Source organism: Leopardus geoffroyi, chromosome D2, assembly GCF_018350155.1.
Source record: "Leopardus geoffroyi isolate Oge1 chromosome D2, O.geoffroyi_Oge1_pat1.0, whole genome shotgun sequence".
NCBI lineage: Eukaryota > Metazoa > Chordata > Mammalia > Carnivora > Felidae > Leopardus > Leopardus geoffroyi.
The window spans coordinates 32,840,969-32,855,939 of record NC_059334.1 but is presented as its reverse complement, the minus strand read 5'-3'; the positions used below and the strand labels follow the sequence as shown (position 1 = coordinate 32,855,939).

At 57.7% G+C, this 14,971-nt stretch overlaps 1 protein-coding gene across 7 annotated transcripts in view; it reads right to left on the bottom strand.

The window, feature by feature from the left end:
* CDH23 (cadherin related 23) overlaps window positions 1-14,971 on the bottom strand; it is a 416,047-nt gene that overhangs the window by 159,669 nt on the left and 241,407 nt on the right. For 6 of the 7 annotated variants that reach the window (XM_045439537.1, XM_045439536.1, XM_045439540.1 and 3 more), the window contains exon 12: window positions 1,148-1,153. The exons of the other annotated variant lie outside the window; for it this stretch is intronic. In XM_045439537.1, the coding sequence (XP_045295493.1) occupies window positions 1,148-1,153 (6 nt within the window). The remainder of the gene's footprint in view (window positions 1-1,147; window positions 1,154-14,971) is intronic. 7 annotated transcript variants of the gene reach the window in all.

The following is a 14,971-nucleotide window of genomic DNA, read 5'->3' as shown; positions in this document are numbered from 1 at the left end:
CTGAATGGCAAAGCGAACCCCTGTGTACCCCACACTGGCCAGCCGGTGGGGCCTGGAAGACACTGGATCCCAGGTAGCTCAGAGCTCCCATGTCCTTCACAAGCTCTGCTTGTGGCCCGGCAGCTGAAGGCTCGTTCTGACACCTCGTGTGAGGTCTTCAGGCCACCCACGACCCCAGATCAAAAGAGCCAGTGGTGGAGGTGGCAGAGGTGACTTACTGACTCCCCAGGGTCTGACCTGCCCAGAAATTGACTCAACCTCCATGGGGAGAAATTACCCCCAAATAAGCCTCCTTCAACCTAGGCAGATGCTCATGCTTTGCAGCCAACCGGTGGAGAGCGTCTCCCGATCCTTATTTCAGGTGCTCAGTGGCTTTCAGACCTGGGCTGTCAGCCCCAGGAGGAAATGTCCCCACTGCTCATCCTGTGTTACCCACCCCTGGCCTGGCGCCCCGCCCCACCCCTCGGTGTACGTGTTTGTAACCAGAGGGATCTCTGGAAGGGATCTCTTCCAGAACCTGTTCCTGCCGTGAGGTGGGGCAGCCAGGCCACCAGGAAGTCTTTCCAGATGGGGATGGTCCTGGCTGGAAAGAATGCCCTCAGTGAAGCCTGACGGTTCGCAAGATTCTTACGGTCCTGGACCTGTCCCACAGGCGGTCAAACACATTTGTGGAGCGAAAGCATGTTAATATGTCCCCATCAATCTCTATCTTCTTTTTCTATTTGCAATTATAAGTTGGCAAAACAACACTGCTAATCTTGGGGTACAGACAAGCAGCAGGGCGTCCAGAACCACCCAACCCCCCCACCCCTGCGCGCAAAGTGACTCCAGCAGACTGTATAGGCAACGCTCCTTTGGCCCCGTCAGGTTGTGGGGTCCTCAGTTCTCCCTGGCGTGGAATCCATCCGTCAGAAGGAGGGGATCAATTAAATGCCCGAAGGGGCACTAATAGCCAAAAGCGGCAGAGTGTGACAGCTCTGAGCAGGTGACACTAACACCTCTCCCTCCACCATAGGACCCGGGGGCCCAAGAAGGTGGGGGCGGGCTGAGCTCTGCCTGGACAGGTAGAGCAACTCCCCCTTTGAAGCCCCGTCCCCATGATGCCCACCATCCTCCCCCAGCCCCTGCCCTTCCCAGGCTCACTTACCAAGTTCTGTCAGTGGGAGTCGGTCAGTCAAAAGGTATGGAGACAGAGAGGGAGCCGGAAAGGTACGGAGAGGAGGAAGGAACCAGAGAGAAAAGATGGTGAGATCCGAGGTCAGGGTGAGGGAGAGGGGCCGAGCGGACCCCAGGAGCACACGCTGCTCCAGAGGAATAGCCCCCTTCGTATCTGACGGGCCATAGCCTCTGGGAGTGCAGGGGGGTGGGGAGGTCTGTGCAGCCCCCTACCCAGAAGAGAGGGAGAGGGAAGCCGAGGAAGAGGTCCTAGGGTGCGAATAGTGAGGGGAGACTAGGGCTCCTCAGATCACCTGGTCCTCACCCAAAGGGAAGTGGGTGGGGGTAGCACGGGTGGGGTGGGGTGGGGGTGGGGGGAGATGGGTCATGTCACTATGTCCTACTCCCAGGAGCCTGGACCAAACCCCTACAGAAAACGACCCCAAGCATTGTCAGGTTTTAATTTTCCTAATGCGGAAAATATTAAGACGTGATAAATACGGATATGGAGAATTTTCACATAGTCCAAAAGTGTAGGGGCACCTGGGTGGCTTAGTCGGTTAAGTGTCTGACTCTTGATTTTGGCCCGGGTCACGATCTTGCGACTTGTGAGTTCGAGCCCCACCTTGGGCTCTGGCCTGCCTGGGATGCCCCTCTCCCCGCCTCAAAATAAATAAGCTTTTGGAAAAAAAAAAAAAAAAACAGCGTAAAGGGCACACGTCGGTCTCCCTGTCCCCACCGGCCCAGCCACTGGAGAGCCTTCTCCAGAGGCAACCATCATATCCTGTCCATGGCTCTGTCACGCACACACGAGGAGCACTACCGTATCTAGCCCCTCCCCCCACCCCGATGCAAATAGCACGCGACTCGCATTGCATTGTTCTGGGTTAGGTTTTGTCACTGAAAACTATGCCTTGGAGATCATTCCGTAACTGTATAAATAGGTGCCGATATTACTGACACAGACACATTCAGAGTAACTACAGAATAACCCTCTGTGGTCACTGTGGAATGCTGGGAGCCCTTGAGGGCACAGACTGTGCCTTGGGCGGTGTAATCCCCCATCAGAGCAGCGACACAGTAGGTACTCAAGAAGCCATTGGTTTCCAGCAGTTTTTCCTCACCCACTACCCTGTGCATCCTCTATCCCACGGGCCCTAGGGTGGAGCTGAAGGACCACTGGAACTTAGAAACCCCTCCAGAGGAAATGGGAGTTCAGAGAGGTTGAGTGAGCCGCCCAAGGTTGCACAGGTTGTTGGATGCAGAGTGAGGACAAAAGCCCAGGCCCAGCTCCCAGGCCGAGGGAAGCGGGGTCAGGACGCCTCCCACCAGAATCTCCGGCTCAGTCTGAGTTCCCAGAGCGAACAGAGATGGTAACGCTGAGCACCCCGGGCTAAAGTCTGAGCAGGTCTGAGATGAGGCGGAGCAGGAAGGCCTCCCGGAAAAGGGGAGTTTTGAACTGGCTTCAGGAACCCAGGGAAAATGAGCTCGAAGAGGAGGGATTCCAGGCGGAGCCAGCTCTGTCCTTAGCCCTGTATCAGCATCACCTGGAGGCTTTGTTAAGCCACAAGCCTGCGGCCCACCCGCCGGGAATACCTGATTTGGTAGTTTGGGGCCTGTGACGTGCGTTCCACTTGTAACAAGTTTCAGGTGCTGCCTGCCAGGCTGCTGCTGGTCTGAGACCACCCTTTGAGAGCCGCTGGCCTAAGCAAAGGCAGAGGAGCAGGAACGAAGGATTAGCTATGAGGCAGACGAGGCGAGCTGCTTTGCAAAGGGTGCTTGTAGGGAAGCTGGCAAGACTGTTGGGAGAGCAGGAGGTTGGGGGACAGTCCCGCCGCAGGCACCGTCTGGAGGGCTCCGGCACTGCGTTCGTGCACAACGGGAGCCACTCTAAGCTCTGAAGCAGATGAACGGTGGTTAAAACGAGGAAGGTGAACTTGGCAGTGGGTGCAGGTCACACTGGGGCCGCCCTCCTCACTTGGTTGCACATCCGAACTGCCAGGAGAGCTCTCAAACTCAGGCACACAGATGCCCACGGCCACCGTGTCCGAATCTTCGGGGTGGGGCCTAGGAAGCTGCATTTTTTTCCCACGCTTCCTGGGGAGCCGCGCTGCACGGCCAAGGTTGGAGGAGACAACAGCAGGGGCAGCCCGGGGCTTGGTGGCGCTCATAGAGGTCCACGGGGGCGAACAGGGGAGAGGCGGAGGGGCAGTGCTCCATCCGACCAGCCATCAAGGTCAGCTGGGGATCTTTAAAATAGCCCCATGCCTAGGCCACACCCCGGACCAAGCAAATCAGACGTGGGTGGGCTGGGGGAGACCAGACCTCAGGACCTTGTAACGCTCTCCACCTTATCCATTCGAGTGTGCATCCAAGAGTGGGAAATACCAGGGCACAGCGGAGGTTCTGCGAGTGTGGTACAGGGACCGGTGGCTGAGCGTTACCTAAAACCTTGTCAGAAATGCACGTTTCGGGCCTCACCCAGATCCACCCATCGAAAACTCCAGGGGCGGGGCCCAGCACTGTGGAGCCAGCCCACCGGGTGTTCAGATGGGAGTTTGAGAGCCGAGGGGTGGAGCGAGGCAAGGGGGGAGCGATTCTGAGAATGGGGAAGAAAAGGGATCATCGAGTTGTGCTGAATGGGCAGCTGGAGAGAGAAAACCGAGTACATCCCTCATGGGGTGTGTGGGTGGGGGGCTGGAGCGGCCACTGCGGTGCAAGGGCGAAGGACCAGCCTGCGGCACTGAGGAGGTGCCTGGTGAGGCGGGTGCTGAGCTCAGGGTGGGTTCGGCCTGCATCCCTGACGGGCCAGGAGCACCGGCCCCTCAGGCCAGGTTTCTGGGTCTCAACTAAAATCTCCTAGATTTGCCACCAGGGGCTGGAAGTTCACTCAGGCCTGCGGCCGCGGTGGTCAGGACCCCATATATGGCTGTCCCGAGAGCCCAGGGCAACCTCCTGGCTAAGTGCCATCAGATGCTCAGCCTGCCCCATTCGGAATCTGCCCAGAAGACCACGTCCTGTTGGGACTCTTGGCTTATGACCGTCAGCCCCTCGGGGTGGGACACGCGTGTGATATTCACCCAGTTCACGAAAGTGGTGCCACAACCCTTGTTAACGGCAGCCCTCCGGACAGACAGCTTCTGTTTATCAAGCCCCAACTGTGTGCTTCTTGTGACCTAACCGGGCTCTTCACGGACATCGGCGTCCGTCCACCCCTTTCATGGAGAAGGAGAGCGAGGTCGGGGCGGGCAACTTATTCAGGCCTCCGAGCTGCCAGGGAAGGATTTGAAGTTGGGTCTGTTCTGTCTTCGGCAGCCTGAGCTCTCAACCACCCAGCTCTGGAGAGCCCCCTCCCACTGCGGAAGTTGTTCCCCATGCAAGCAAAGAACTGGCCCCGGGAGGACTTCGGTGGTCCTCCGGTTGGGGGGGTGAGGCCCCGGGGGAAGTTCTCCTCTGCCAAGGTCAGGGGGCCCAGGCTGGTGGAGGGGTGCCAGCCTGCCCCCTCACTCGCTGCCAGGCCCAACGGAGGGCTGTTCACTGGGGCTGGGAGGGAGAGAGCAGGGCGGGGGAGCGGCAGGAGGCCCTCTTGGAGCTGTCGAGGGGCAATTTTGTTGGGAAGGGAGATAAAGAGGAACATCAAAAGGAGTCCCAGTGCGTGTGGAGAGGAGGCCGGTGGATTAAATTCTCTTCCAGCTGGGAGAGGCGATGAGAAGGCTGATAGCCAGCAGCCGCGGGTCCCAGAGCCGGAGCTGAGACGCACGCTGCCCTCCCGCACCGGGCTGGGGTGCCAGCGGCTGCCTGCGGGGCTGCGACAGCTCTGCTTTATTTGTTTGGTGGAAGGGGGAAGGACACAGGAGATCACTCCTCGCTTCCTGCCGTCCCCCCCCCCCCCCCCGCCTTCCCGTGCAGCCAGCCCTGCTTTGCTTCCGGTGATGAAGGCTTGCCACCCCCCCCACCCCCCTGCCCCGCAGAGGGCAGCCGTCCTGGTCGGGCCCTCCTTATCAGCCGCTGCCAGAAGGGGCTGCCCCCCCACCTCGGCTCCCCTTACACCTTGCCCCCCCCAACCTCCCGCCGCCGGAAGTGGGGGGTGGCCTTGTAAGCCTTGCCTCCTAGTACCACCCCTCCAGTCTCTTTGCAGCTCCCACAGCCAGGGGACCCACATTCAGTCCCAATGGTCACCGGACTCCATGGAGTGGACCAGCGGCGTTTTCCCAACTAGTCATTGAGAGCTTAGTGTGCGACGGGCCCTCTTAGGGCAGCAGCTCACAGAACGCTCACAACTTTGGGAGGGCCCAGGGGGGTGTTTACATTCACAACAGCGGCACGCGTAGGGCCCTTCCCTCCTCCAGGACTCAGACTCAGGTAGACCCCTGCGCTGGGCTTGCATGGGGGTGGCCTGGCTTCTCTCAGAGTCTGCGCCTGACTCCTGAACACGGCTTGCCTGGGTCATCACCTGCAGGTTCTAGACACTGGCATGTCCCTCGCAGATGACCTGGTCCCCAAAGAGAGGCAGGCCTGGCTCAGCCCCCAGACTCCTTTCCTGCACGTAAGGCCTGCAGGTGCTCCTTCATCAATTTCCAAGTGGCCTGGAAAGGTCCCTGTGATCCCTTGGGCCTTCCACATAAGGCTTGCCCTTTGGCCATGCCCACAAGCACTATTCAGGTGAGCCTAGCCCTCCTGGCCAGTCCCCCCCCAGGACCACTTCGTTTCTCTCAGGACTCCCTGGGCTGATTGCCCTGACACCTAGACGTCTAGTACAGCCCAAAGATTTGGATTCCACCAGAAATGTCTATTTACCTGGAGCATAGAAATGAAGCCAGAGTGGCCGGTTCCAACTCTGGGGGTAGGGACATTTAGCTCTGCTGTATCTGTTGGAGCCTGATCCCGCTTCATCTGTGAAGCCGGGAGAAGAAGGCACACCCACAGGATTAAGGAGCGGCGTTGTCTCTCTGCCCTGTCTTGTTTTGGTGGGTGACGTGAGTTCTGGTTTCCTGCCTAAGACAGGAGGCTCTCCTAGAAGTAGCTTCCTGTGTTTTCCCCCCTTTGTACCCCAAAAGCTACAGGTACTCACCTTACCCTGTGCACTACCCTCTACCCAGGTAGGGACCTTAATTCCTCTCTGCAAAAGAGGAAGGTCCAGGGTCACGAAGATGTATGACGGGCCAGGGGAGGCCAGCAAGGGCCAAGGTCTTTGTGTTGGGGGTGGGCAGTGTTGTGAAGTAAGACAGAGAAGAGACAGGGAGCTCTGTGGGCTGGTGAGACACCCTTAGCCTGAGCTGCGAATGGGGCTGGGGCCCGGAGTGCCCAGATGTGCCCCGAGAGTTAGCGCCACCCTCGCAGAAGCTGTGTCCAGGACTCAGACCTGCCAGGCAAGAGCCCCGTGACCAGAAACTCCAGGGTGTGGAGCCCGAAGCTTTAGTGGAGGCTAAAAGCACAGCCTCTGGGGGCTGGATCTACTCCAGACGGAGGCACCGCCCTTTCCAGCTGTGTGACTTGGCACAAAAGACCTCCCCCTTCTGAGCCTCAATTTCCCAATCCACAAAATGGAAAGCATGAGGGCCACCTGATAGCACTCTTGTTGGGTGAGCTGCAAGATCCTGGTAAAGTGCCCGGGGCTGAGCGAGAGCTTAGGAAGTAAGGGTTGTTGTTTCTCGTTCTGGGAGAGAGTGGGGGAGGGGAGGAGGTGGCCCTGGGGAAGGGCTGATTTCCAGACATTAGCCAGGAATGAGAGGGGCAGGCGGAGAAGGGCAAAGGCTTGGATGTGTGCAGGGGTGAGTGAACCCCCTCCCGCCTGGGCAGGGGCTGTAGGTCTCCCTTCTCCCCTGTGCTCTGTTGGTCTAATCCATGCTATCGAGCGGCAGGAAATCAAAGTCCACCCAAGATGGATTCTTTATCACTCCTTTGTCCAGCCTTTCACTTAATTAACCCCAATCAGACATGCCAATGTGAACCCTGGCAGGGCGGGCCTCTCGGCACCCCTTCCCATCACTGCTCCTGACAGTCCCCTACACCTAGTGGGCGTACCACACTCCTCTGGCCCTGCCCGCTGCCCCAGGGCAGGCTGCCCATGTGAAGCTGGAGTCCAGGGGGCAATGGGAAGGAGCCCTGCGGTGGTCACTGCCTCCATCCCCTAAGTCTGCCTCGACCCCCAGGGACCTTCCACGTTTCAGAGTCCGGGAGGACTGACGCGGCACCTGCTTGTAAAGGACCACCCCTCTGTCTCTTCACGGTCCCCCCACCCCACGCCCTGTCCGGGAGCAGGGCCCCGGCTAAGACCACGGCACACGCTCAGCCTTGCCTCTCTCCTCCATTCCAGGCTTGTCCAGCTCAGAGCCTCAGTTTCTCTGCCCTGGGAGCGGGCTGCCTCTCAGGCCCACGTCGGGCGAAGGACACTGCCCTAATGTCAGGTGCTCAGCCTACCCAGACCCTCCTTCCCCGGCTCCTCTGTGGATCGGGCCCTTGAGCAGTGTGGACAAGAACCGTTTTCTCTGGATTGGCCATGGCTCACGGTGTGACTGCGGCAAGCCCTTTGTTGTCCCTGGGCCTCAGTTTCCAGATCTGCAAGCCGGGATGATTCTCCTAAGGCCGTTAATTCCTGTTGTGCTTCCTCAGATTGCTTTCCGCTCCCCCTGCCTCCGCTCCCCCTGCCGCTTAAGGCCTCTCTCCACTTCCTCCTCTGCTGTTGCCTTCTCTGCCCCTCCTTCCTCTTCCTTCCCCTTTTTTTTCTCATTTGCTCTCCTCCCTTCCCTTCTAGCCCTCTTCTCCTTGCTCTCCACCCCCCCCCCCACCTTTCTCTTTCCCATTTCTCCTTTTTTTCCCTCCTCCTCCTTCACCCATCCTGTTTCCCCCTCCCTCCTCCCCTCCTTCTCTCCCTCCTCCTCTCCCCAGGTTATCTGCTGAATTCCACACACGCCTGCATAGACGGGATCAATCCAAGGCTGCCTTGCCTTCAGCTTATCTCTGCTCCAAATGATTGATTTTCCCTCTTTAAGAGTAATTTGCTGGTGAATTCCATGTATTGCAAAAACCCCTGTGAAATCTAATTCAATCCGATCGGCAGCTGGCACTTTGGGGAAAGAATACTAGAGAGCTGTCAATTTCATCGCGTGGACGTGCGTATTATTTTGCTCACAGACGAGGGCACGAGGCCTCCCCTCCCTCCCTCAGGAGGGAGCTTGTCGCTGGCCCCGCAGCGACACTTCTGGGAAGTGAATTATAATGTGCATTGGGTACTTGCATTAAGGTAAATGAGGGACAGGTGCTTTCAAATTGTTTCCCGAATTTGCAACCCACCGCCCTAGTGCACTGTGGGAATCTCACACCTCCAAAGCCCAGCTATACCTGACCACCTGTCTCTGTCCGGCATTCCAGGCTTGTCTGGCTCCGAGCCTCAGTTTCTCAACCTTGGGGGTGGGCCACCTCTCCGGCCTGCCCCTAGGCAATCAGCTGTCCTGGCTTGCCTGGGACTGTGAGGGCTCCCAGGACGCAGGACTCAAAGTGCTAAAACCCAGGCACTCGCAAGCCCGAGTGGGCACAGGAGGGCCGGTGCCCAACTCCACGAGGCATGTCTGAGAGCACGGCAGGATAAGCTGTCCCCACTGTCAGGTGGGGAGGTCATGCAGTTGGTATGGAAAACAAGGCTCTAAGCATCTGACACTCCAGCCCCTGTGCCCTCCAGGCGCTCCCCGAAGGCTGAACCACTTCAGAGGCCCCAGTGTCTATGCAGCTCACACACGGGAGCTGGTCCTCTGCCAGGGAGGATGGCTGCACAGCTGACCAAGGGCTCTTGCCCAGCCCTGGTGACCTTTGCTCTGGGAGGGTCCCATCTTGGAGGTGCCCCCTATGTCCAACAGATACAGCAGAGCTAAATGTCCCTGCCCCCAGAGTTGGAACCGGCCACTCTGGCTTCATTTCTACGCTCCAGGTAAATAGACATTTCTGGTGGAATCCAAATCTTTGGGCTGTACTAGACGTCTAGGGGTCAGGGCAATCAGCCCAGGGAGTCCTGAGAGAAATGAAGTGGTCCTGGGGGGGGACTGGCCAGGAGGGCTAGGCTCACCTGAATAGTGCTTGTGGGCATGGCCAAAGGGCAAGCCTTATGTGGAAGGCCCAAGGGATCACAGGGACCTTTCCAGGCCACTTGGAAATTCATGTGCACAGAACAGGGGGCCACGTAGGATTCATGAGGCCCAGGCTCTGAGCTCTTCATTCAGGATGACATGTCCCATCCCCAACCCCCCCGCCAGATCCCAAAGATCCTCTAGGCCATGCGCCCCTCCTCCGATGGACCCTGTTTGAAAGACTCCTGCCTCAAGTGGAAAGCTCCACAACACCTTCCTTCTCCTCCTGCCTGCCACCCAGGCATGCCTCTCAGCAAGGGTGGCCACACCGTTCCCCTCAAGGTCTACAACTCCGATCAGAATCTGCCAACTTTGACCTCACCCCTATACCTGGCTTCAACTCCTTCCCTCCCTCATTCTGCTGGCAGACCCTGCATGGGAGTTTTGGCTGGGACCCGGGCAGGGGGCTGAAGCGGGGTATGAGTGTTCTCAGATGTACAGGAAGCAGAGTCCAAAATGCAGGAAAAAAAAAAAGAGTGTGCATCCCAGTCTGCCCCGAGCCCAGAACTGTCCCTGTGGGGACTCTAGGGGCAGGGCCACTCCGGGAGGAGGATGAGCCTGGCTGGCTGGCTGAGGGGGCATCCAGCCCCCAAGGGGCCTCAGGACAAGGAGCGGGGAGGGGGTCTGGGCGGAGCTGGGAGCTGGGCTTTGCACTCAGCAGCTGCCTGGCGCTGTCTATTTACCATGCTAAAACTATTTCCCTGTTCCCACAGAGAGAAAAATGTGTGGCAAGGCAAAGAAATCTAAATGCCTTATGGAAATGGGGAGGGCACGCTCCCTGCCGCTAATCACACCATTTTGTATTCCTCTGCCTCTCCAACTGCAAGTCCACCTCCCCAGGCCTGGGGGCGGGGCGGGGGGGGGGCGGGGGGAGGCGCTGAGCGGGTGGGGGAAGGGGAGGGGAGCCCCCCTGGAGCAGACCAGCTCTGTGACCTCAGGCAAACTGCCCTTTCTGGGCTGCCTTTCAAAATAAGGGATCCCATCGCCTCAGGAGGCCCCGAGGGACAGAGCCCAAGACTCTATGGAGGCCACGCACCTGCTCTGGGGGATCTGGGAGCCAAAAGGGGGACAGTGATTTCATCTCCCATCCTAGCCCCCTGCCAGGGAGGTCTGCCCAGCTTTGCATCCCCTTCCCGGGAACAACAACATCACAAATGCCCTCAGGGATGGGTCCTGGGCTGGGACAGGGTGCTGGGCTTCAGGCACAAGGGGGATCATGAATGGTGACAGCGCTACGTGTCGCTCAGCAGTCACTGGGCAGCCCAGAAGTCTGACCCTGGCACAGCTGCCCAGGCCTGCGAAGAGCCCCTTCTATTTGACACGTTCCACACTTGGGTCAGGCACAAAACAACTACACTGCATGGACAAAGGAACGATGCAAGAATCAATGGGATATGCGTGTGTTTATCCGTGAATGTGTGAGTGGGAGGAAAAAATCGGAAGACAGAGACAGGAGGAAGGCTGGGAAGGGGGCGGGGCAAGAGACGATAATAGATTCAATGGTAGGTGGAGGGTGTTCATATGAGGAACTAAGCCGAGGTAAAGAGACCAGGAGGGCCTGGCCACTGCCCAGCAGGCTGGCGGACGATGATGGTAGCTCCCATTGTCTTTCCTCCTCCTAGCTCTCCCTTCTGGGTTTCTGCCACTCCTGTCCCCGGTATTCCAAACCCTAGCGGCATTCCAACCCCTGCCTGTCCCACAGACCCCGTATCCAGTCCCTGCTTGCCTTGCAGTCTCCTGTCATCCTCTGTTGCTCTCTTCACTCTCCTGGTGTCCAGATTAATCAACCTAAAACACAGCTCTGAGGATACCACTCATGCTCAAGAACCATCGATGGCTCCCGCTTGCCTGCTGAATAGGTTCAAACTCATCTTGGCATTCAAGGCCCTCTAGTCTCCCTTTTTGGCTTTACAGGGGGGTGCGCATTACATACGGGCTGAATCAAATGACAGTGGAGAGAAGGATGGCGTGGAGTCTAAAAGCTCACCAGTGGTGCTATTTATGTGGCTACCTTTCACTTCATCTTTTTCCGGGAGGGGGTAGAGGTGGGGGGGAGAGGTTGCCAATAATTATAATTTTTTATAATTAACGTGCAGTGACATTGACATTTTGGGGTATTGAGTTTTATGAATTTAAAAATTTTTTACTGTTTTTTTTTTTTTTGAGACAGAGCGTGAGTGGGGGAGGGGCAGAGAGAGACAGAGGCAGAATCCGAAACAGGCTCCAGGTTCTGAGCTGTCAGCACAGAGCCCAATGCGGGGCTCACACCCACAAACTGTGAGATCGTGACCTGAGCCGAAGTCGGACGTCTAACCGGCTGAGCCACCCAGGCGCCCCTTCAGTTTTATGAATTTTAACACATGTATAGATTCATGCTACCCCATCACAACCAGGGTACAGAACGGTGCCGCCGGCCCGCCCCCCAAACTCCCCTGCGCTTACCTTTTCAGTCAACCCCTCTCCTACACCCAAGCCCTGGCAACCACTCCTGGGTTCTCTGTCTTTTTGAGAACGTAAAAGAATCATGTAGGATGTAGCATTTGAGACTGGCTGCTTTCACTTCCTATACTGCCTTTGAAATCACCGATTCTCACTTTCCCGTAGAGGTCTGCTTATTTAAGCACAGCTCTGTCCCTAGAGGACTGAGTTGCCATCTCACCAGGCGCTGAGCGGGAGGGGGCCCTCCGGCATCCTTCTAAGGGGTGAGACATCCAGTGTGCCAGGGGAGGGCTCTGAAGGCAGGGGAGAAGAGGGTCAAGTGGATTAAAAAAGAAAAAAAAAAGCCCCGCTTGGCCTGCTCTGTAAACGTTGGCGGATTTGGACATTCCCTAATGAGGGCAATTAAGAGTCATTAAGCTGAAAACAGAAAAGTAAACACAGATCCATATGCTAATTGGCAAACACTGCTGCTTGTTAGGGCTGGCTGCCTCCTCCCTCTCCTGAGCCCTACCCCTCTTCCTGCTGATACCACCTGCCCATCGTGCTCCGGTCCTGCAATGCTCCCTCTTGGTCCTCCTCTCTTGGGGTCACTCCTTCTCAGTCACCTTCGCTGGCTCGTCCCTATCTCCCCTCATGTGAACACTGGGGCGCCCCAGCTCTCCTCTCCTTATACTCACACCCCTTGCCTCCGTGAGCCCAGCTTAGATCTGTGACTCTAAATATGGTCCAGATGCTGGCAATGCTCACATTTCCATCTCCATTCTGGGCCCACATCGTGGACTCCGGAGAGCCAGGTGCTAGGTTTTCAGGATCTCGGTGAGCACCCGCGGTCAGGCTTGAGGTAGGCATGGTAGGGGGATTTACGCCACAGAGACCACTGAGTGCTACAGATGAGGGGGCCCCCATCCTAGAGCTGCTTGTTGGACATTTATCAGCACCCCCCCTCTGCCTTCTCGATGTCTCCAAATGGCTGTCTAACAAGCACGTCAAACATAATGTGTCGAAAGCTAACCTACGGACTCCGCCTTCCCCTCATTAAACCTACTACCTCACTGTCTCAGGCAGGAAGGACCCCGTGTTTCTAACTGCTCAGGTCAAAGGTCAACACACACACACACACACACACACACACACACCAGCAAATCCTAACTCTCTCTTCAAAATGGCCCGGGAGCTGACCACTCCTCCCCCCGCCCCCCACAGTACCTCCACTTACTGTCCTTCCCTCCCAGTGACGGCCCTGCCCTGAGCATCCTTTGAAATAATTTTTTTTGATTGAGATAAAATTCGCCATTTGAACATCATAAAGTGTACAATTCAGTGGTTTTCAGTACATCCACAGTGTTGTGCAACCATCGCTCCATCCTGTTTTAAAACATGTCCATCTAAAAGGAAACCTCGCACCCATGCGCAATCACGCCGCGTTCCCCACCCCCACCCCCACCCCCACCCCCAGTCCCTGCAGCCACGGATCTGCGCTCCTGTCTCTATGGATTTGCCTGTTCCGGACATTTCGTACAAATGGAATCAGACACCCTGTGGCCCTTTGTGACTGGCTTCTTCGCCTAGCATAAGGTTTTCTAGGTTCATCCGTGTGGTGGCACGCATCGATGCTTCGTTACCGTCGTGGCTGAGTGATATCCCATGGGGAGCCACCACATTCTGTCTATGCGCTCAGGGGTGGATAGCCACCTGGGTCGTTTGCATGGACTGTCCTTCTGACATTTCAGTCCATAAGTGCCTCGCTCCCTGCTCACTGCCCTCAGGTGGCTTCCTGCCCCCTTCCTGTGCAAGCAGAGCCCTGACAGCAAAGCTGTCTATCTGACCTTCCCGGCCGGGCTGGGCAGGGGCCTCCTGGCCCCTCCTCCACCCGTGGGCGGGCGTCCTCCTGCCTAGAGCCACATGCCTGCTGTGCCCTGTGCCTGGAATGCTCTTCCTCCAAGTATTCCTGTCCTGTGGCTCACCCTCTCTTCACTGAGGTCTCTCCTAAATGTCACCTCCCTCCGTCAGGCCTCCGTCCTCCCGGGACTCCTTTAAACCCCTCTCACCCTGCTTTGTCTTCCTCCATGGCTCTCATTGCCATGTGCTGCCCGAGGGCTGGACTTTGGCTGTTGCGTTCACTTTCGAACAGTGCCTAGGACAGCATATGGCATGCAGCAGGTGCTCGACAAGTACTTGTTCCCACCCACCTCCCCGCTCATTGCAAGGGTCCTTCTAGGGAGTCTCTTACTCTTCGTGCCCCAGGCCTCTGGGTGCTCGCCACCCTGCCCTCCAGCGGCTGCCGCAGTGTATCTTTTTGCGCGGACTTAGCGGAAGGTCTCCTCGGAGGCCAGTTTTGCCCATGTGTGAGAAGCAGAGATACCTGCCCTTGGGCTCGGGGCACATGTCAGGACCAAGCAGAGAAACAGCTGCACCTTTGAACCTGGGATAGAAACGTATGACAACCTTGATGTTGGGAATTTCTTCCCACACCCAATTCCTTGGAGGGCGAGAAGGGAGTGAGCGTCTACCCTGCGCCTTCCTGGGTAGAGTGACAACAGAGCCACGAAATTCCTCCTGCCCGCCCCCCCGCCACCCCTGCACCACTTCCCCCTTTCGGGGGACAGAGTCAGCAGGAGCAAAGCAGAGCTGGCTGCCAGCTCCATGCCCGGCTTGCTGGCCCACCCTCACCACTGTTGCCCAGCGGGGCTCTGCAGTCTCCAATCCATCAGCACAGTGACGGGGTGAGACACGCAGGGACCCCTCCCTGCTGGGTTGTGCTTACCCCTACTCTTCGAGAAAGGGGGATAAATAAACAAGACAAACCATCTACGGCTGTCAGGGGTGTGGCGGGGGTGGCAGATGGGGCAGGTGGGGAAGTGTGGGAGCAAGAAAACAGGTGCCCGCGGTAAAAGGGGCGCCGGAGTGGGCATGAAGCGGCCAGGAGGTAACGGAGAGGAAGAGAACGCAGGATGAAGCGTGCTAGCTCTGCTTCCGATCCCCATGGGGATGTTGAGGAAGACCAGACTCTGCATTTAGGGAGCATGACTCCAAAGACAAAATGACTCCCGCAAGGTCCCGTCATGAGCGGGGGGGGGGGGGGGGGGGGGGGGCGTGGCGGAGGGGACAGCTGCCAGGGCAGTGGGTGAAAGGGGTACAGTCCCCCACATCCAAGATGAAAGTCCCCCTCTAGCCGTTGGAGGGGACTTGGCCGGCCCGGGAGCAGGCACTGGGGAGGGGAGAGGTGAGGAAAGAGGCTGCCTGCTTCACACCCCACC